At 38.0% G+C, this 23782-nt stretch overlaps 1 protein-coding gene across 1 annotated transcript in view; it reads left to right on the forward strand.

Moving 5' to 3' along the window:
* Nucleotides 1-17285: 17285 nt before the first annotated feature.
* LOC149088373 (follistatin-like) overlaps nucleotides 17286-23782 on the forward strand; it is a 113300-nt gene continuing 106803 nt past the window's right edge. Inside the window, exon 1 of the mRNA XM_089247449.1 lies at nucleotides 17286-17526. Within this exon, the coding sequence (XP_089103575.1) occupies nucleotides 17445-17526 (82 nt within the window). The 5' untranslated portion in view covers nucleotides 17286-17444. The remainder of the gene's footprint in view (nucleotides 17527-23782) is intronic.

Below are 23782 nucleotides of genomic sequence, written 5' to 3' on the forward strand. Positions count from 1 at the left end.
AGATCAAATTTTAGTTTTTTAATATTTCCTCAAGATTATTGACGAACACATTCGTCTGCATAGAGTGCAGTCGTGAACTGAGTAGCATGTAAAGGTCGCTTTCATTGGACGATGTCAGACTCCCCTAATCGTCCGACTCCAAGTTGGCTGTTGTCACCCGGTTGCTTGTCGCTTGTTGTCGCTTCTAGTACATGACCAGCCTAAGGTGTCCGTCGTCCGAGTAGCAAGATGCTCGTCTATTACCATAAAGATTGCCGTAAGGTCCCAGGTTCGAATCGGGGGAAGAATATACACAACAAGATATTTTTCCTAATGAGCTTGAGGCGACCACCAATAAATGGCGCTTTCATTTCCAACCCTACTCGTTAGCGGCAGTAAATTGCGGTATAACGATATGGTTGGAGTGTTGGTGTATGGTGAAGTAGCCTTAGGTGTCACTATAAGAAATAGGAATACCGAGTAAAAAGAGAAAGCAATTTTTGCAACAGACAAAAGAGAAAGAAATACTGTAGATGATTTTACAAAGTTGACTGCATAAGAATTCATTGAGAGTGGAAGAAACAAGCCAGCGTTTATTTTCTGTTCACACATCGTTTGATATTATACGTATCTATATACACATATTGAATAGCTGATTTAGGCCCATTCTGGGGCCCTCCTTCAAAGTGGGTCCTGTGCGATTGCACCTGCCTAGTTACGGCACTGTATATATATATACATACACAAAAAAGAAATTATTTGAAGGTGAAAAAAAAAGAATGCAAGATAGAATTTATGTGCAAGAGTGAAATAAAATCTATTCAGTGGTTCGTCATCGGGAGAACCATGCAAGGCCTACTCTTATGGTTCGAAATGGTTCGAAGCATATATATGATTCTGGTGCCATATGGTCCCTTCAATTTCAAATAATTAGAAATTATTGCTCGGGATCAGCAAATTGACTTTACAATAGCTCGGAACGACAGCTTATTCCAATGCAATTCATCAATTTTGTTTCGTTCTCGAGCTGTTTAAGATTTCCCTCTACCCATTATGAACAAAAAAAAAAACGCGAAGTTAAATGCGAGACAGTTGCTGATACAGTAAAACCGTTATTTTCTTGCCCTGGCAGCGAACACACTGTGCAAACGCGACGAAATTTGAACCTAGGTGGCTCTATCATTTTGGTATAGGCTACTTCTTTAAGACAGAATATTCGATATATAATCTTTTTATATCCTTTGTGAAATCTCAACAAAATTTCTTTCTGAAAAAGTTTTAATATAAGCTAGGCATGGGTATTTAATATAGCGGCTCTTATCAGAATAAACTCGTATTTAGAAAAAACCGAAAAAAACAGGTTTCTTTATCATTTTGGGATACATCTTAAATACGTTTTTTTTTTGTTGGAAAAATATCATCATATCTTTGACATTCGAGACGGGTTTCAATAAAATTAGGCTGAAACTCAACGATTGATTCTGTACTCAGATGGCAAAATGTAACAAGTCACTTTTAACAAGATTTCACGAGGGCAAATTTGTAAACAATATTTTGTAAAAATGTGATGCTGTGGCTTTTTGACTTATTGCAATTTGCCTCCGTTGGTTTCTCATAAACCGAAAGAGATGGACCAAATTTTGTCACCTTCCATAATTTTGACGAACAAAACGCTAGAATGCGAACAACTCGATTTTTTGGGAAAAGTGACTTGTGACTTTTTGCCATCTGACCACAGAATTATCGGTAAGATTTAAGTTTTAAAAAGGCGAGTTGGAAAAAGAACGAAAAACGCTTGTAAATGGCATATATGCATTTCGGAATTTCACCAAGTGAAAGCCCCGTTTTTAATGAATCAATCAACATCATGAAACGAATGATCTTGCCGCTAATTAATTAATTAATAGTTTTAACTATTTCACGATTACAATTAATTAATAGTTAACCAATTAAGTAATTAACTCATTACCACGTGAACTTATCACTCCTGGTGCTAAATAAATGAGTAATAATTATTTTATAATTAATTAATTGACAAAGTTCATACTGTCCGAAGTAAATTAATCAAGTAATTTAATTACGTTATATGCTTACATTAATTAATTACTTACATTACAAGGTTTTCTTTCCTGCAAATTATAATGCTTCTACAAACATGTAACAAAATGTATCGAGCTTCATGGCATGGTGTCTAAACATCTCCAACAGTTTCAGTTGGGATCAGTGTTCGCCAATACGTCTAGATGCGTGATTCACGCATCGAAATTCAATCTTATTCCCTCAAATTATTTCAGGAGTGAAAATACTCCTTCTCAGATTTCAGGTAAATTTTTTTTAATAGAGTTAGTTTTCTCTGTTTTTCATATAAAAAAATAGCCCTTTAAATTTTGGATGGTAGTGAAATGATCCTTCAAAGTAATTTTTTTGGATAACACTGGTTGGGATTAATGCGCGTTCCAAGAAAATGTTTTTTCTAGCGTAATCTGCTGTTGACTCGAAACATTAATTTCTAAATCGATGCATATTTTAGCAATATGTTTATCGCTTCTTCCTATCATGTTGTAAGTTATTATTTTGATAAAATCTATTACAGTTGGGTTCAATTGTAATGAAATTCGATACAGTGAAATGCCGGTTAATATATTTTTTTATTCTGTCTTCGTGGACTCGAACCATTGAGATAATGTTGAAAATTTGATTTTATTCAACAGTGAAAATGAGTTTTAGTTATTGAAAAGTTATTTCCAAGGAACAAGATAAGATGTATGGAATACTGGCAAGATTTAAACTAAAGCAAGGGAAGTGCCAATGCTAAAAACTATTATTTGGGCGTACGTATAACGTCCGTTTTCAGCCATTTCTGATAATTAAGCTTTTCAAATATAAATTATTTTTGGTTTTACTAGAGGAATCTTTATCAAGATAATACTTTCTGATTTCACGTGTATATTTGAATTATATTTTTACTTCTGAAAAACAATTTTATTTATTTTTAATCTATACTGTAATTTTTAATTCAAGAAAGTTCAGCTCACTTACAACGAAATTGAATGCGTACTAAAATATTGGTTGATACAATTTTCTTTTCCGTCTTCGTCAACTCGATCAATGATACAATGTTATAAAATTTAAGAAAAGACAGGAAAAAAATAACTTGAAAAGTTATTTGAAAAGGACTAAAAGTGATACCTACAAATATACCGGGAAGATTTATCAACAGCAAGAAATCAGTAACAACGTCATTTATAATTAATGCAGATGAAGCGGAACATCCGTTTCAAAAACAGTTTCGATTTCCATAACTATGCTTGCCAAGATAAATTAGTTTCGTTCTTCAGCGTCATCTGAGTTTGAAATGATAGTTTCTGATTTTAAACGTTTTAGTTTGGTCATATTTTTTTCTTACTAAACTATCGTTTTTCTTTTTTTGCTTTTTTTTAATTGGAAAAAAATCAATTTCCCAATAATTTACAGAATGCTTGGTTATTTCGATACGTTATGCCCACTTATAAAATGATCGGTTAACACGACGTTTCTTTCGCCTTCATGAGCTTGAGCCGTTATAATCACGTTAAACAAATTTCACGTTCGTTGCAATGCATTTCGTATCGTTTATTTATGTCTTAAATATATTAACCATGGACAAATCTATATTTCGCTACATTTATTTTTATTTATTTTATTTATTTCAGTTTAAGATATGTCATAAAATTACAATATATAGCATATTATTAGTCGACAAGAGGCCGGGGCCTACATAGTCGACCGTAGACAATTTTTTATGATCAAACTGTAAGTAAAAGAACAGGCAATAATAATATTCTAGTAATAATAATTATAAATTATTATTTATACATAAATAATTAAACATGCCGAGGGCATGTAAAAATTTCGATCGGGTATACATTTTTTTATATGCCTATGTGTTCGGGAAATTGCGATTTAAAAATTTTTAGTCGACAACAATGTTAGAAATTATCAATTTTTAGTTATTATTCATTTCATAATGTAATTTTCTTTGTCTTAGTGTTTCTTTTGGATCATAGTATCGCTTAAGACGATTTTCAATAATTTCTCACTCTTTCTCACCTTACTACTCAAACGCTTCATATCTTTTGTTTTTTTTACTGTGGGCCAATTCAACTACATCCCACGGCTCCTCCTTTTGTTTGATTTTTACCTTCTCTTAGAATATACCATATGCCAGTCCCGCAAGGGCACCATATGATCTCCGGTAGAAAATCACTGATCTAGATAGTATATAAATAGCCGATAACAGCGCATTTAAATAGTCAACGGAAGACATTTCCCCCGTTATTCGTCGGACAGAAGAGCATTTCTGGTCGCTTTTCTCGAGGAAAATTTTCGTTATCTCAAAACTCAACCTACCATTCCCACTTCCTCCAACATTAATTTGAAAAGAAAGTTCGACAATAGTAATTATGATATTAGTAAATATATTTTTCTCTTAAAATATTTTTTCATTTTAAAACTCATTTTGTGCACAAAGCCATTTTTTTTCCTTTTCGCATCGCATTTTTAACGGGTGGTTAGAAAAAAATATATACCGTACATGGTATATAAATCGGATCTCGAGGAAGGATAACAAAATTGAATAAATGAGAAAAGATTTAGCTTTTTCCTCTCTCGTTTATTATGTACATGTATATATATAGAAAGTTTATATTTTATTTCTTTCTTTCTATATATATATATACGTATATAGAAAGAAGAGAGAAACAATGTAGGTTGTTATAATAATGGCAAGGGAGTTTTTATTTCGTCTGGGAGATGCGATTTCGTCAAATTGCGTTTCCTGATGATGGTCCATTCGATCTGACCTTCGCGCTGTCAGTCCTAACCAGAAAAAAATAATAATAATAAAATATATGTATATATATATAATGATAATAATAACAATAATAAAAAGGGAAAAAACTGTGGCAATAATACTGATAATAATGATAATATGTATGAGAAAAAATATGAAGTTATTTGACCGTCTAGACGGCAGACCATCTCTATATCTACTTGTTTTTGTTTGCAAAATCACTTATTATCTTTCCTTTTCTTGCCTTTCCCCCTAAATAAAGGTGATCGCGGATGTGGGAGTTGGTTCTTAAAGCTTCTTTTTTTTACACATTGCGCAATTTTTCACCCCTACCCCTCGTTTCTAATAGTATAACGCCTGGTTTTATCTAGATACTTACCAATTAGCCACCGACATCTAAAGCAAATGATCATAATAGCGTAGTGATCTCAATGTTGCACAAACTAATAATACAAATTTTCAAAGTTCTTTTCTTCTCCTTAGAACCAAGCGTAATAATAAGTGCACCTTTACGAGACCCTCATTCGACCCACGGAACTTGGTAAGTCAAAAATTCGAATTTCGAAGAGACCAATCGTAGTTCACTTGGACGAAGACATCCGCTTAATTGTAGACAATAAGCGTCTAGAACAGAGATTTCCAAATAAGTGCCGCTGATCTTTGGGGTGCCAGTATGTGCGAGGCATGCGTCTTCCAAATTTGCATGTACAGTGTTTCTTAACTTTACTTCCCCGCGTAACCCCCAATTAAATTATAATTTTCCCCGTAGCTCCCCTGCCTTGCCCAGGACCTTTCGACCTCATAGCAGAGGGGCCTTTTCCACATATTGGTTTTTTCATTGTGAAATTTTTTTTTTTGTTGTAAAAAGATCACTGAGTTCAGTGAGCCTCCCTCTTATCGTAGTTTTATTCAGGACCATCTTATCATCATGTGTCTCGAGTAACGTGATTTTCCGGGAGCCCCATACTTAGCCGGAAATAACGGCTTACATACATAATTCAATACTTTTCTTCCAAAATCATGGTACGTACCAATTCCCATCAGGTAGGTCCCTCATGGATTCGAGCTGGATGCAGGGCCGCAACTGGGGGCAGCAAGTGGGTCTGGTGTCCCGGGTGCCGGACAAGAGAGGGCACAAATTTCATCCTTTCACCTCTCCTTAAACATTACAAAGGGGCGCCAAAATGCGTGCTCGCCCGGCTGAACGAGCATCTAGTTGCGGTCCTGGCCGAATGTCCCCATGCGTTAAGATGGGGGATGCATTAAGATGCCTCTGTTTTTATGGGTGATTATCATTATTATTTTTTATTCTGAGCAGCTATCGATATAATTTTTGGACTTTGGCATGATTTGGATATTTTTACATGGGCTTAATTGCGAATATAATACTCGATTTTTCTCGAACATCGGAGATCAGTGCGGAACTCGGGATTTTGTGGCCTGCCTAGTCGGCAATTTAAAGTAGGTAAAAAAAACGCATTGTCTCTCACCAACTCACAAAAGTCAGTTTGCTTTCCTATAGTTAGCCGATTGAAGGGCCAAGACTAACGCAGACGTGAGTTGAGAAAGAGCATCGGAATGAGAAAATGTGACCAGACGTCGGAATACTTTGTTTCTCCGAATTATTAGTGTTCCCTTTTACTCATGCTTGCGTGTATGTATTTCTCAGAAGATTGCACTGAGAGTTAGAAATAAAAATAAATGCCGGAGGAATGCTCTCTCTCGGTACCTTTTGCAACAACAAGTGTCGCTTAATTGATGTTTGGGGTCGCCAAAAACGAGGAACTTCAGGCACTCGACTCGAAAAGGGCCCCGATGAAAGGTTCGATTGTGGGAAAGTGGTTCCCCCTTTTTTCTTTCTTTTACATTATTCTTGTACACACGCCCCTGCACATATTCTGTTTGTGAGAGAAGAACTCGAGAACTAACTCCTTATGATACGTGGCGTATGGAAGAAAGAGGTTTTTTTTTTTGTTTTTCGCAAAGTGGTTGGAGCCTCATTTGACTGAACGTGGGTAACCCGAGAGATTCAAGAGTTAGTGCCTTCTTAACCATCCGTCACGCTACATTCTTCAACATTTAAATACAATGTTTCCAGCACAACGCAATGTTTTGACCGATAGCGAAGCCATCAATCATAACCTTGTGATCACGTGAAGTGTCTCTTTCGAGTACTTCCATCCGAATGAGCTCCTCTAGATATACCCATGAATAGTATAACTTCATTCATATAACTCTGGAGTTTTCGAAACACTTTTTATCGAAAAAAAAACACTTTATGGAGAGCGCTAAGCGAACGTCATCGAACTTTTGACGGAATCATTTAGCGAATAGCAGTCACTTATTTCTCAATCATTGGTATTTCTATCACGATTATCATCATTTTCCGATTTTCTCACATTGTCCAGTTCAGGAGCACGGGGGCCAAGTGCAGTAGAATCTCGTTTATACGTCTTTCGAATATACGACTTTAGCGGAACTTTCATTTATACGACATTTGGTTTAGTTCACTTTTGGTTTCTATACACTTTAATGTTAAAATATTTCATTTATTCGAAGCAAAAATTCAATTATTCGACGTTTCCACTTCGAGAGACTGGAACTCAAAATCTTTTAAAAAACACATTATTTACATGCATCAAAATGCACGAGATTTTTTGCAGACGGTGAAAACGCATTACTGAAATAGTTCTTGCATATCGTCACCACATAAGATGGTGCTTCTCTAAGTGTGTGTCGCGGCTCCCAGGGGCGTCGCGACCAGCTGGAGATTTCTGTGCCTATTTATGTTTTGAAGTGGTTCTTTTATACGGTATCTACCAAAGTTTTCTGGGGAGCTACGGCTGACAAAAGTTTCAGAACCACTGACATGAGCCATCAATTTTAGGAAGACTGTTGACAAAAACGAAAATAGCCATTGAGCTGGCTGATGACCATGAGTGGACATTTAAATGATTGGCTTATTGTTTGTTTCTGAGAACACGCAGGCGCGGCGAGCGTCAAAGAAAACGTGTTTTAATTGTTTGAAAAGACAGCCACGTGTTCTTTCGGAATTTTTTTTTTTTTCTCTTAATGTTTTCAGCGTTATCCCCAGAGGGTGGGAAAGTCATTGTAAGCATTTGGAGGGCACAGGTCTGCCAATGAAAATGGAAATAGTGCAACAGATTTCATATTCGGAAATAGCGCATAACTAAATAATATACAACGGCCCGGAAGGAAAAGTGGAAAAGAAAGTCTTTTTAAAAAATAACTCAAGTAGAAATTAGAGCTTCTTGTCAATCCGGAAATTTTCCGATCCTGAAGCGTATGGGCATATGAAAAAATATATACCCGGTCAAAATATTTACGTGATAGTCCCGCATGTCGGGCAATAGATTTGTCCAGCCTTCATTCGTACATTCAAAACATAAATAAGCAATATCAAATGCATTGCAACGAGCATCAAAAAAAAAAAAGACAAAAAATTTATGCTCGTAAAATCAAAAAGTAGTATTTAAATTCGAAGATAGATGACGCTAAGAAACGAAACCATTTTATTTTGACAAGTACCACAAAAAAAGGGAGAAAAGTTATGTTAACCGATAATTTAACTGCATCAAATTTCTCTACAATTCGAGTGAACAGCAGATAACACTAATGTATATTTTTTTTAATTTTTTTTTGAATGCGCATTAACCAAAACTGAAACGGTGGAAGTTGTGAAAGTCTATTGTAACCATTTGATGGGGGGGGGGGGGGTACAGTACAATCAATACCTTAACAGCACCATGGGCCCTCGGGCAAAGTTATATAATATAGGGGATTACGCTATTACGCTATAAAAGTTTTAGAAAATATCTTTTGCAAAACTTGAAAAAAAAAAAACAACCATTAAGCCTGAGAAATTGAATTTTCTGGCTGTTAATGCCCAAACTAATATTTAGAAAGAAAAGTGATTTTTCCCCTTGCATACCGGGCAAGTCCGCTAACCAATACACCAAAGACGCACTTTTCAATCCCTTATAACACCTTATATTACGCCCGGGTTGGATTCCCGGAGGAGACAAATCACTTTTCTTTCCAAGTATTAGTTTCGGCATTAACAACCAGAAAATTCAATTTCTCAGTATATTTCGGGCAGAAAAAATACCATCTCTTAACCATTAAGCCAGTTGGTAGAATGCAAGCAATGCGCTCATGGTTTTTTTTCAAGTTTTGTAAAAGATATTTTATCAAACTTTATAGTGCAATCCTAACCTAAGTAATGATGGCCCATAAATAAAAACTAATGTGAATTAAATTATCCGGCACAATTAAGAACGATAAAATAATCCTGTATCTAAGAGCGAGAGGATTTCTTTAAAAGCAGGACGTATAATCACTCACACTTCGCCCAGCGCACAATGACGTGCGACTTTTTACTTAAAAATATCAGGTTTTATGCCGGGTCTCCTAGGCTGAAGCCTCGTCAGCCTCCCGCAAGAGTTGGCTTTAGGGGCGGCACATGAGGCTTTGCATCCGGGTAGCAGCATGTGAGCTCCTGAATCGAGAAAAAAAGCAAATGTAATGTTCTGCACATTTTATTTCTTTGAGCGATTTGAAATTTGATTTTAAAATTCTTTTTTGGTTTCCCCCCCCCCCCCCCCATGAAGTATCATCGAAAAAAAAAACCAAATATGTGAGGTGCCGTAAAGAGATTCCTTGGTCGTATTTTTCGAGCCCTTTCAGTCCGGTTCACGCATTGAAAATTTTGAAAATGCATATTAATAAAACAATGTTTAATAATTTGGAACCCGGTTTGACTACAGGCTCCCAAAGACACACTCGATTAAGGCCGGGATTACACTATAAAAGGTTAGTAAAAGTTCTTTTATAGAACTTGAGAAATGCAACTAATAAGCGTATCGATTACATTCCAGCGAATACAATCGGCTTACAGGTTGTTTCTTTCAGGTGTTGAGAAAGATCTTTCATAAAGCTTTTATAGTGTAACTAGCTGATACCCGGCGACGTTGCCCGCCCCGTAAAAAATGCATATATGTATAGCTTATTAATTATTTCTTAATCAAAAAATTTCTGCATCAAGTAAGAAAAAATTACTTTCATTTTTAAATATTTTAATTAAAATCTTCAGGCAATCGCATGTGGATACACAATATTTTTTGTTTTTCCATCTGGTGTGTAGATGTACAAATTTTTGGATCACGCGAACAGGCGACGAAAAGCTGTCCGTGGGAAATACAGGGCTCAAGTAGGTTGATACCTGCCATTACTAACAACTGGGCTTGCGCTTTGTTGATTGTCATGGTAAAAGCTAAATGAATCGGGAACTAATCGCTTGAAAGTGAATGGCATTTCTTCAGTGATAATTGGGGTACGTGGAATGAAGACGTCTTCTCCTCCAGCACATCCAGTTAGAATCGTTGCTTGAATGATGCAATTTCTTCACGCAGAGTCTGGTGCCATTGCAGAGTATCGGTGTCTCCAAATTTCTTAAAAGCATTATAGGTGCTCCGACTTTGAGGGTCAAGTTGTGTGGTGGCACACCCGGAATATCCACAGATACAGCACTGTCTGCGCTGTGTCTGTGACAGTGTCAACCGATTTGTAAGATGTGGAGTCTCCCGGAATAATTTTTAGGATTTTTTCGTTGATTTTGTTCACACTGTCATTTTTCGGTGCCAGAATCGCTCTCTCACAAAGCCACTCATGGTTTCGGTGATTTTGTTGAATGTTTGGGAAGACTTTGTCTGCAAGTTCTTGAACTGAATTTAACAACTGGCAGAATCTATTTGGGAACGGAATGAGTCCAGTGCTTGAGTCTACGGGAATTCTTCCATTGCCAAGTTTGATCAACTGATGTGAAAATGATAGCAGTGCCGAGTCATTTTGCAGTTGAACTCGCATGTTGGTGGATAATGATAACTTTTTAACTTCGTACCAGAGTGTTAACTTTGTGCCAGAGTTTTTTAAATTGAAACTATACCTATACGATGGGCGGTTGATAAGATAAAGGCCGCATTATCACTTACAGAACACCCTGTATATAGGCTAGCAGAAATACCCGGCGCTTCCCGGGTTTTCTTCAGTTACTGGGAGGATTGGATAAGCGACAAACCGTTATAAAGGAATAAACTGTTATAATGACAGAATTAAAGGTGTGACAAACCATTGTAAAGGCATATATACACGTCTGAAACGCATTGTTGGAAACCACGGTAACCAAAGTAAACGTTCGGAAAGTGATTGTTGAGGCCCAAAAACCATTGTTGCCCGGCAGTTTTTCACCCATTTCGGGCATTTGCCCAGCTCTGACGAAGTTTTAAAGTAGCCTACGGTTCAATCCTGGTCCTGTTTGGTATATATGCAAAATCTGGCGACGATCGACCTAAAACTGTAGATTTGTATAAAGAGCATACATACATACCTACATACATACTTTCACATTTATATATAAGATGCTGGATCAAGAGCCCTTTGTTCATATTAACAGTTCGACAAAGAGAAACCCCCCCCCCCTAAATCAGGAATCGAGTCTCTTCTCATTCAATGGCGTCGCGAACGTTAAAATGTTAGAAAAGTTCATTTATAAAACTTAAAAAATGCAACCAATAAGCGTATCGGTCACCTTTGCTCGAATGTAACCGATGCGTCGCTTACTGGCTGTTTTTTCTTCAAATTTCTAAATACAAATACAAATACAACGCCACAACAGGCAAATTGCCCAACGAGGTGGCTGACTTAAAAACATCATGGATCCCCGAGCCATTTTTTGGAGGCCCTACCTACTACTGCTACACCACACATGCACCCCCCCCCCCACCCCCGCGGAACCCCCAATGAATCGGTACATGCGAGAATGTGCGTGTACGTGTAGTGAAACCTGGCGTGAAGTTATTTTTTTTGTTTCTCTGTAATGCTTGTTATGTGTAGTGTTGCCATCTGCCACCAGTTTTTCTAACTATGAGTGAAGTGTTATGATTGAATGATTTATCGTTGTAGGACTGTTGCTCTCTGTGGCGAGACTTTTTAACGGGGAGATCGGCTCGCATTTGCGCCTTGAAGTTGGGAACCACAGAAAACCAACTTCAGCCGACCACCACTGTGGGGTAAAATAACTTTTCTAAAACGTTTATAGTGTAATGCCGGCCTTAGGCCAGTGCTCTTCAAACTTTTTACAACAGCGGACCGGTGAAAGAAGTTCAACAATTTCACGCACCGGCGCAAACGGGAGAAATAATTTTCGGACCGGCAAATGAAAGAAAAGGAGAAATAATTTGCGGATTTGCAAGAAATGAATGAATGAGAAAAATAATTTGCAGGCCTGATGACGACCAAGACAGAAATAAAAACCAATGTGTATGGAGTAAATACTATTTGTTTAAATCTAAAATTATGTAGTAGCTGCATGCATTGAGTATATGAAATTTTCGACCGTTGTTGATCAACGGTTGAAGAACGCTGCTCCAGGTCATTCATCTTCAATCCGTTGATGACGAGCACCACTGAGCTCATACCCAAGATCTTACTCGTGACTAAATGATTGACTTTACAAATACCTCTTCTAGCTTTATTCAAGAATTCCCATTATGCTAACTTGAATGTGATGATATGCCACAGTTGCCATAAGAGTGCTCTTCTTCTGATGATAGGCATGATCAGTGCTCGCGACCAATGATCTCTACAATTTTAATTTTACGTATACGGACCCGTTTTTTCTATGCGTGGTTTGTCAATATGCCTCACATACCAATAGTGTATTCAGTGACTTTGTACGCGGAAGCGCCCGCGCGCAGCTCACGGGAAACATAACTCGCGACTCTAGAGCAAAACAACTTCGTTTGTACTAATTTGGTACAGGTTCGAATATAGGTTTTGACGCGGGTTACATCTATGGTCACGCTCATTAGCTATGAACATAAGCAACTGCTTAACTAGGAATTCAATGGGAGGACCCGATTACTCGGGGTCACTAACTACGATCCCGCGAATATGTGGCTCCCAACTTGTAGTACGCATACCTCCTTCTGTACGCGAAGGAATTTTTCGGGATAACGTTCCTCAACCTGGTTCTACGAAAACTAAAGCGGTTAAAGAATCAATCACCTTATCCAGCTTTGTGGGGAACCCTCGCGTTCTCAGACGCTTCGGAAAAGTTTTGATAGTTTTCTAAACAACTTTCATTGAAAATCGATTACCGGGCCTCACGCTGGACTGGAGCTCTGTCATAGCCTTCCACTATCTAACGTTCCGCTCTCATACAGTCAATCGGTGTCGTGTGAGAGACACGAGAAGGCGACTATCGCCTCTTCTTTTACATTCTAAACGATTTTCTACGAACTACTACACTAAAAAGTTTTCTTCGCTACCCGAATAAATGACGCAGCAGTGTGTGCCGATGTTGGGGGCTTGCCGTGGATCCCGGAATGCGGACAATTTGCTTCCAGGGTTTCGTTTAAGGACCGCCCGAAAGTCACAGGTGTCACAAAAAAAAGAAGAAAATAATAATAATGAGAAAAAAAAGTAAAAAAGACGACGGACGGCTGTAACAAATGAAAAGAAAAAAAGAGCGTGTATTGAGAGAGAAATTCGATTCTCTGTTATTTAATGGGTAACCAGCAAGAGCACAAGAAAGAAACACGTGCGTTGCTTCAGGGTAAAGGAATGGCCAAAGAAGAAGATTCGAAGGTCGGCTGTTGAATGTGACGTCACGTTGTGAATGAAGCCCAACAACAAAAAAGAAAAACCGTGAATGAGCGTAAAAAGAAGGAGTGACTCCGCCTCCAGAAATAATAATAATCATAAAAAAGAAAAACTCACGTGGCTTTTATAAATGATAAGAAGAAACCAACATCATCTTCTCGCCCTGCCGTCCGCCGCCACCAAAACATGCGAAAAACTTTTTCTCATTTTTCTTCGCCAACACTTTGGCGACCATTTTCTCTAAAAATGTTCATTTTTTTCCCCCATCATCCCCCCCCCCCATTTCGCGAAATCTATCTTGGGGTTCGGGGAAGGTAAAAAAAAGTCTCAATTCTGAAAACTGTCTCTAATTTAATGATATTCTCAGTTGAAATTTTCCCCCCAATGCACATGTGGACGATTAAAGGGGCTCTGGCGCAGGATCCCAGATATAAGTATTTATAGTTGAGTATTTACTGGGTGGAAGGGGGGGAGGAGTTTACTGGGGTTGGCTATAACCCAGGGCAGCAAATTAGAGGAATAAGTGGAAGCAAAATTTGCGTAGGCCACAGGTGGTGGCTACTATAGCTCTGCCTCTGCCTAGAGAGTGAGGGACTATGATGTCAATGAGCTGCCAAAAGAATGTAAGAATGCGTGTGCAAGCATGTAAATGATCTAAAAAGTACGCAAGCATTTGAGCGAACCAAAAGAGTGACTTGGAGACACAAGGGTCCAAGAGAGTCATAGCACAGAGAGGCGAATTCGAGAAATGAGGGGTCGCGAAAATAAAACTAAGAATGAGAGAAAGGAAAAAAAAAAAAATGAAAAATCTACCTGTGAGTGGATCTAAGCTCTGATTCGGGATGAATCTGTTTATTATTATTTTTCACTTTACGTGAAACATTTTCGACTGGGAGAACCAGCTGAGATCTGTGGTCTCGATTGGAAACTGTACATTTGTAAAATAATTATAGCAATGTATTACACAATAAAAAGTTGGTTCGGCTTATAACTACAAAAAAATGATCAGTATAAATATTCAATTTACATGAACTTCCTTACATTCATATTATCTTGAAAAAGATTAATAGAAATGCTATTGAACATAACTTACATGCACTATTTTTAAGAATATTTTGATTTCCTGAAAAATTATATTTTTAAGGAGGGAAGAAAAACCCTATAGTATTTATAGTCCTCAACTTTATAGCAGGTTCATTTGTTAGAGTTAATTACAATTTAAGAGAAGTTTTGAAGTAAAGAGCATGATACATTCTGAAAGGGTCTATGAAACTTATGACAAGCTTGGCAAAGCCATATTGGTAAATGCATATGTGGTGGGGGGGGGGGGGGGGGAATAAAACAATTCAATTGCAATAATACAAAGTACTTGCAGATAAGGTTTATAGATTATATTAACGAGCACCGAATGGAAAAAAAATAGCAATGATGTTTGAGTAAAAACCAGTTGAAAATTTCATTACACAGATTATAATTGAGAGTATACATCCGCATATTTTTCAGCCACCTCGTTGGGCATTTTGCGTGTTGTGACGTTGTATTTGTATTTGTATAAAATTGGGTGGGTTGGGAGGAGTTCTATACTGCCGCTTTTACGCCTAAAAGGCGTATCTCCAAAAACTAAGGAAACTGAGATACTGCCAATTTCCTTAGGATTTAACAGTTTTTGAGATACGACTTATTTCTTTAGTGTTCTTTTACTATTTCTAAATGAGTTACGGCCTCTATGCTTAGGAATAAAGTCAGGTAGCTCATCAACATTACTAAGCGGGAAAAACGTAAAAATTAAAAAAAATTGAGGTACGCATTTTAAGCTTAGGAGGGTAGTATAGACGTAGATGACAGCAAATATTGAGGAGAGAGGGGCTGCTCGAGCCGGATTCAAGTTTACGCCTATGGTTCAGTCTGCTTCGCTTAAACGGATATCAACGATTGTAGCACACAATATCCGATTGAGCGGAGTATTCGATTATGCGGAAGATATTGCCGTTTCACATTGTTTGTGTATTGAAAACTCTGATGAAGGATCAATGTTAATAAAGCTTCTGGAATAAATCAGACGTCAAAATAAAATGAAAATTATATTGAACTAGCTATAATACCCGGGCGCTGCCATCACCTAAGAGGTGATCTATCTCTAAGAGGTGATGGCGCTGCCCGGGTTTTCTTCAATGAGGCTTTTTTGGATCACGTGATATCTCCCTTTTTCTTTGAGGGACATGCAAATCGTGTATAAGTTAACCAATATGGCGACTTTTTGTGCGTGTCATGAAAGAAAATAAAATCTAGATTTAAAGAAACGTAGAAATGAATATATTTTTTTCCTTTTTATAAGGGGCACTACGTATTTCGATCCCCCCCCCCCAGCCCCTTGAACTTGCAAGTTATCCTTCTGCGCCTGTTTCTGCTTCAAAAAAAAAATGCTTGATTAAAGCTGTGGAATTTCTTCGATGTACTTTACGGGCCTATTATTAATTTTAAAACATCCTAAACTATATGAATTTATGCAGTTGAATGTTAAGAGACAATACGAAGACATTAATTTTCACGCTTGAGAAGATGTAAATAAAAAGTTGAAATTAACCACGGTAACCAAAGTAAATATTCCGAAATTGATTGTTGAGGCCCAAAATACCATTGTTGCCCGACATTTTTCTTCGTCCACTTCGGGCATTTGCCCAACTCTGACGAACTTTTAAAGTAGACTATCGTTCAAGTCGGGTCGCATTTGGTATATGTGCAAAATTTGGCAACGATCGATCTAAATTTAAATTGTAGATTTGTATATAGAACACACAAAGACAATCAATTATATATATATATAGATTACAAAAAGCCCACACAATACTTGAGATTTTTACTTTTAATTGAGAAAGTTAATGCCCTCTTTGGGCCCAACCCAACAGAGAACAAAAATAAAGTAATTAAATGTCCGTACTAAAGACACTTTGAGGTTAGCACCCACTCTCAAGTATTTTCTAATTGTTAATTTGCGCACATATCATTTTCATTTAAATTCCAGATGTTTTATCCAATACAAACATTAGTAGTTGATGTGTATTAATAGTTTCTGCGTGAATCGTAATTTTCGATTAAGCGGTAAAAAGTTTCTGAACTTCTCGATTAAGCGGGGATGGTTAACATTGTCTCTATGGTTCCGGAGGATTTTGCCCAAATAAGCGGGGTATTTGTTATTAAGTGGGCCGACTGCATCGTCATCAGTTTCCGCTAAATATTGTCTAATTACGACCGACCAGTAGTACGACAGTGGCACCCTTGGATAACTCGTAAATCGGCAACGGGACCGGCCCTTCAAACCGGGCTGTCGTCAGTCAAACTGCTTCTTCTTCATCTTCGAAAAAGAATTTATGGATTTGAAAAAATCATTTTCGAGAAGTAATTGATCATAAATCCACCCTTCGTTGTTGATCATACTCTATACAAACAGTTATTGATCATCCTTTGAAATGGGTGAAAGTTATTGCGGCATCTGAGAATTGTATAACATCGCATCGCGCACGAAAACACTCTGCTTGTGCTTTTCGCGATAAGGGGAGTCAATCCTTTTAATCATTTTCACGAAAGCATGTGATTCGCAGTGAATTAGATTTGACTCGTTCTAGGGGAAATAAACAATATGTTCGCCGCAGTTTTTATTTATAAGAAAGAAAAAGAGAAGAAAATGGACGCTAGTTTGGCGCCGAAATCGTAGCCTAGGCGTGAACCCGCGAGGGGGTGCTTGCTACTTCGCGTGCACTCAACTAGTTTCTTTTTTGTGTGAGAGTGAGTGAAGTGAGTTTGCGCGGCTCAAAAAGCTACTGACGAATCCGAGGAAAGGCGGTCTTTGGAAAAACGTAACAGCGAGGAAAAAGTTTTTCAGTTGTGATCTTGGCATTCAACAAACTTGCATGTCACGTTGTTGTTGCTGCTGCTTCTTCTCCTTCTCCAAGCCATGGTGAGTCCGATCTTGACGGCGAAGACTCTTCTCGCGTTCGCCGGTGCTTTCCTCTGCTTCGGCATAGGACCATCCTTCGGTAAGCGACTCTCTTCTTTTTATTTCAGTTATCATCCCTTTTTTTATACAATTAATTCCGATTACCACGCGTTGTTTCCTTCAGCCGTACAACGAGGGGAAAGTGGAGGCTGTGACTAGAATCTTCCGATGAGAGTTCTGAGGTGTAATTTGAACGGGTCCGGCTCTTATCGTCGGCACTTTCAAAACGCCGTCCGTTTTCTCTCCCACCGATTCAGCCGGCATGCCGGGAAACATCGAGAGAGACTATCATTCTACGAATACCCGTACCATATTTTCCGATATGCCGGCAAATTCGAGTCACAGATTCTTAAAAATTCTTGAGTGTTTTTATTCTAAAATCGATTGAATATTGGCTGAATGCATACTGCATTCTTTTTGAACCTCGATTCGATTTTCCCGGCATGCCGGGCACACACGAAACAGACCCCAACATTCAAAAAGTTGTCCCTCGAGTTTTATGGCATGCCGGCGAATGCGGGGATACGGAAAGTGCCTGCTTCCGCATCTGCGGAATTTTCTAGGCCAGTTTCTCGACAGTGAAGATGGGATAGGTGGTCCACTAGTACTATGGGGACAGAGCGGGGGCCATGGTCGGTTTCGGGTTTCGGGTCCACTAGTAGACTTGCCAATTGAATTCTACTTTTCCTTCTAATTTATATTATTGTACAATTATGGTCATTATATATTCACGTAGGTCCAAGATAAGTTGGTGGTCCGTCAAATTGTTTCAGATATTCCACCGTTTATAAAGGTTGAAAAAAGCTGTTCTGGGGGGGGGGGGGGGCAAATGTATATTGATGTAATGGCCAATTTCGGTCAAGGCACCCCGACATCCTAGAGCATCTGGGCCAAGTTTTTTCGTGAGGCTTCCCCTATTCTTTGTTCAATTAATTTAGATTGCCATTTACTATACAAAGACGTCGTTTCTTGAAATTGCGTTTCCGTCGTTTATTAATGAATAGTAATGGTCGATTTACTTTCCCCACATCCCGGATCACTTTTTTTATGATGTTTAAAAACAATAAAAAAAGAACGCAACAGGAGCACCGTCAGCCTCTCCCACGTAGGTGCCATCATTTGAGTGATCCGAAGCCTGCAGGAATTCCTCTCTCGATACTTGAAATAGGTGCTATGGTTTCGGTTTTGACGCTTTCCCTTGATTATGTTCGTTTTTCGATCTTAATAATTGTCCAAGAAAGTGAAAATTCGGGGTCTTTGTTATGTGAAAAACATGGAAGAATTCCACGTGACGGTAGTTAGTTGCGAGTATACAAGATTGCTCTCGCATGTAAACAACGGATATTTTCTTCCTTTTGAGATAACGAGGAATATTTGAATGCATTAAATACAGATTGTGTTGAGTCTCGGTGATGATCGTCGATAAGTTCCTTATCAATCGACTTGAAAACACGCGCGAAGGATGATGATGATGATGATCGTATTATTTAGTCTGACAAATTGTCTGAATTATTTTTTCGCCCGCCTATTGTCTTATCTCTCTCTCTCTCGTTCGTCGTCTCTTTTCGAAAAAGAAGTTTGTCCTACTTTTCCTCTCTTTAATATTGCTGCTACTTTTTGTTTACCGAGAGAACATCCCGCGCGCTTGTACTCTTCTTCTTTTCTTTAATATATTCCTTTTTATGTATGAATCTATTCGATTGGCATCATCGGGGAGATTTGCTTTAAACTGGGAAGTTTCGTGAAACGTAGCACGTGATGAAAAAATGAGTTTCGTGAAAAAAAAAGCGGAAGGGCTATTATTTATTCGTGGAACCGTGATTTTCTCTGCATACGGTGATACCTCGGCTAACGAACGCCTCGACTGACGAATTTTTCGGCAAACGAAGATTGTTTTCGTGACTTTTCTGCCTCGGATAACGAACATTTTCGTTGCTATGGATCCTAACATAAATGACAATTCCGGGGTCTCTCTAATCCCAATATTATATATTTTGCGTGGGGGTCGTCTTCCAGAAATTCGTACATTATTACAGAATATGCGCGAATGTTGGAACATATTCATAAATAAAATGAACGCGTAATTAAATGTAAATTAACTAAAAATAAATTAAAATTTCGAATCGATGAAAGTGGTGAAAATAGTGAAAATCAGAATTAATCAAAGAAATAATTCCAGCCTACCTTTGTGAGGGGTGGGGGAGGGGGAATAATTATGAGCATTATGCACTGTATGTTTCTCATACATCGTTCCTTTTTTTCTCCCCTTCTGTTTTCTACAATTAGTACTGCTCTTTTGTAAATACAGTCGACCCTGCTAGATCGGATAAACGGATACTCCGCTTATTCGAATAAAATCCTCCGGAACCAAAATTGCTCTAGGTAATAGACATTTCCTGGATTTTACGCCGAGATGAACTCGGAAGGAAAAGTCGCCTGGTCACCACCGGGACTCGACCCAGGCCTTCTTGCAAACCGGGCAGGCATCTACACCACTGGAGTCACTACCCGGCCTTCCTTATTTCACGTACTATGGCGTGAGGCGCTGAAGTAGAGACATTAGTAGCGTCTCTTAACTAAGCGGTCTATTTCACTCTACCGTCCCACCGGTGTGGTGGGGGGGGGGCATTTACTGAAGTTAAGAGAGGCTACTAATGCTTCTACTTCAGCGCCTCACTACATAGAACGTGAAATGAGGGAGGCAGATTCGTGTCTGCAGTGGTGTGGATGGTGGTATGCTTGCCCGGTTGCGTATAAACATATCCTACTTTTTTAGCAATATTATAAAAATTTCGCTCGCCATGATAAGTTGTCTATAGAACCATTTCAGTGCTCTGGAACTGTGTCGCGCGTCACTCAAGCGATCCGTAATTATGCCGCGGATCACTTAAGTGTTCTGGAACTTTGTCGCGGGTGACTTAAGCGATCTGTAAATGTGCCGCTTAGTTCATTTTTATAAAATTAGGTTTGAGGTGGCGTGCCACATTTGGTCTGCGCGCCAAGGGCCCCTATGGCTTAGAAGGTGCGTCGCAATGAATTTCTTACACAGACATTTTGAGTTAGCCTTCATTGAAATTAGCAGAAATCGATTGTAACAACACATATAAAGGTATTTTAATTCTTTTAAAAAAATATTTTTTGCATCAAAGAAATAAATTTTTGATCATCTGGCGGGAAGGGGGGGGGGACAGCGCCCCCCCCTCCCCCCCGCGTACGTCTCTGATCCCACCAATATGTGTTAGGAGGTAGCGGGCAAAGATGACGAAATTTTGCTGACGGGGGAGTCAGACTAAGAGGTCTTGCTGACAGGAGGAGGTCAAAAATGGCTAAAAATTTGCCGACGTAATACTTGAACGGCCCTTAACGGTATTCGTTATATCGGGATTCGACTGTAATGTCTCTCCTTTTCTCCTAATTTAACCTTATTTTACAAAAGCTTTTTAAGGTATCTTTTTTCGAAATTCCAAAAAGTTGCATATACAGTCCAGTACACTTATAGCATAACCCGGATATACATAGTATAAACTGTGGATATAACATTCGGTTGTGTAATCCTCAGAATTTGGCCCATTCATAGTCTATATATTTTTTACCTCGGTTATAACATACCCTGCTTAAAAAATACACTGTCGATATAACTGACTGACTGTCAGTTAGTTGTATCCACAGTGTATTTTTTATTATTTATTAAATGTTAAAACTGACTGACAGTCAGTCAGTGTGGATATAACGAACCAAAAGAATGGCCTTAACCAAGAAAATAATCCGAATACAACATACTGCAAAAACAAAACCCTGGAAAAATAGTGAAAAACAGACTTTTTCGTACATTTCTTGTATGCGGATGATATATCGACGTTTTTTCTTACAAAAAGATCTAATTTTTTTTCAATAATTTAACATAGCCAGAATAGTTACATTTCTCATCAACAGATGACACTAAATATTTTATGAACATTAGCGCCATCTTTCGAGAACAAATGTAACTATTTTGGCAACAAAATGTTATAACATTTTAATAAAATCCTGTGTTTCTGCGGAAAACTGTATCGTCTTTGCTTTTCGAACGCAGTTGTTGCAAATCAACTCAGTCACTGTTGAAAAAGCTCTGCCAATTATTGATTGCTCTGACTTGTATATGAAATTCATAAACAAAACTGGGTTTTTTTTCCCCGAATTGTGCAATATTGCCAACTTCGAAGAGAAAAACTGTTCGCATAAACTCAAAAAAAAACATTAACATTTTTCCAAAAATGTCTGCATGTCGTTGTATATCGTGCGTTTTCTAATAAATTCCCAAAACTTTTCAGATATCAATCAAAAACTATATTCATACTATATTACATTTCAATTATGTGTTGCATAAGCTTATTTTGGCCACGACAATCTCAATAATGCATATATGATATTGCTACGTAAGCTAATTTCAACGCCTCGTTTATAACATACACGTCGGTCATTACACGCACTTCTCGAATCACCTGAGGGCTATGTTATAACCGAACTAGACTGCATTTACATCTAACACAATGCCAGTGGAGCAACAAGTGATGCTTTGGTTTCCCTTTCAAGCACGCTTACAAGTACTGAGAAAAATTACGACTTTTCCAAACACTTTACACTTTTCGAAAAGTGTTAATTACCTACATTTCGCGAAAAAGGAGTAAAAAAAAATCTAATTTTAGCATTTATTCGTCAAAATTGGCAAATTTTCGCATTTATCGTGATTATTTCTTAAATACGAAATTTACGTATCCCTAATTATATATTATATTAATTATATTGTGCTATAAATTTTCATAATTATTTTAATAATTTTTATAGCGTCAACTAAAAAGCGCCTAGCGCGTTATTTGGCGAAATTCGGTTTCGCCCCTCGTGACGTCTTGCTATCTTTCTTGCTCGTAGTAACCAATCACCTGCGTACTAACACCTCTTGTGTGTAGGAATCGTAAATACGCTGCCCGGTTTATAAGAAGGCCTAGGTTCGAGTCCCGGTATACAGACCAGGCGACCTTTCTTTCCCAGATCATATTGGCATAAAATCCAGAAAATATCTGTTATTGGGCTGAGGAAAAAGCCGTCTATCCCAAAATTTCTCTCGTAGAGACAATATTTACGTTTCCCGCTTAATGGAGAAGTTCAGCAACTTTTCATCGCTTAATCCAAAATTACGATTCCTTCGGAAGCTATTAATACGCATCAACCACTATATGCACACAATGTTTTTATCGGATAAAATATACTACCGCGCAAGGTAAGGCTTAAAAAAACCTACACTTGGGAGTGAACACTTGCCTCTGAAGTATCCAAATTTATTGTCTTCAGCACATGCATTTAATTATTTTATTTTTGTTCTCTATTGAGCCCATAGAGGGTGCTAACATTAACAATGAAAAGTAAAAATCTTAGGTATTGTGATCGTTGTAATTCGATAGAAAATTTTCATTTCATTTTGATGTGTTCCAGATGATTTATTAATATTGATCCTTCGTCAGTTTTCGATTTACAAAATATACTGACGGTGTTAAGCAGTGATCGAATTGTTCCCAGCGTAATCGAATATTCCGCTTAATCGGATATTGTGTGCTGCTGGAACCTGTCCGTTTAAGCGGGGCAAACCGAGTGCCTCCGACAGTGCTCTTTCGCACAGGTATATTCCTCCTCTGCCTCATTTAGAAACGTGTGAACCCAGGAAGTGGTGGGAAGCAACGACGAGAGACGCAGACACCTCAATTCATTCTATTTTTCCCTTTAATAAGCTTATTTCTCATTTGGAAAAAAAACAACACAGAAAAATCATCCGTTTGGTTGCCCGACACCCACAGCCATTTCTCGGCTGATTCAGGGACTCGTTTCAAGTTCACGTTCTTCCTCTCTTTTTAATACCTCAAGCTGGTGCCGGGAATCACGTGACTGCAATTGATTTCTCTTAGCAGCAAAATACTTTCGCGGAATGTTCGGAATAACTAACTATCATTCAGAGGCACCGACATGAAGGAAGAATTGGGTGGGCCTGAAGTTGTCCCGTATACACGGGATTCAAGCGCACTACAAAGAAGACTGACTGATAGCACAAGACCAGTATAATGTCATGGAAATCGAACGATTTAAATTGAGGATGAAATCGATTATGAATTTTATCTGATTTATTATTGATTTCAATATGTGATTCAGGACTTTATATTCGAATTAAGATTCAATGTGGAATATATAGGATTATATGCTTGATTTCCGATTGTATACGTAGATTTGTGATCTCGCAATTGATTTTATACATAGATTATGATTTTAGA

The sequence above is a fragment of the Pholcus phalangioides genome, unplaced genomic scaffold (assembly GCF_987345545.1).
Source record: "Pholcus phalangioides strain wild (caught in Gottingen) unplaced genomic scaffold, Ppha-v1.0 ptg000003l_1, whole genome shotgun sequence".
Taxonomy (NCBI): Eukaryota; Metazoa; Arthropoda; class Arachnida; order Araneae; family Pholcidae; genus Pholcus; species Pholcus phalangioides.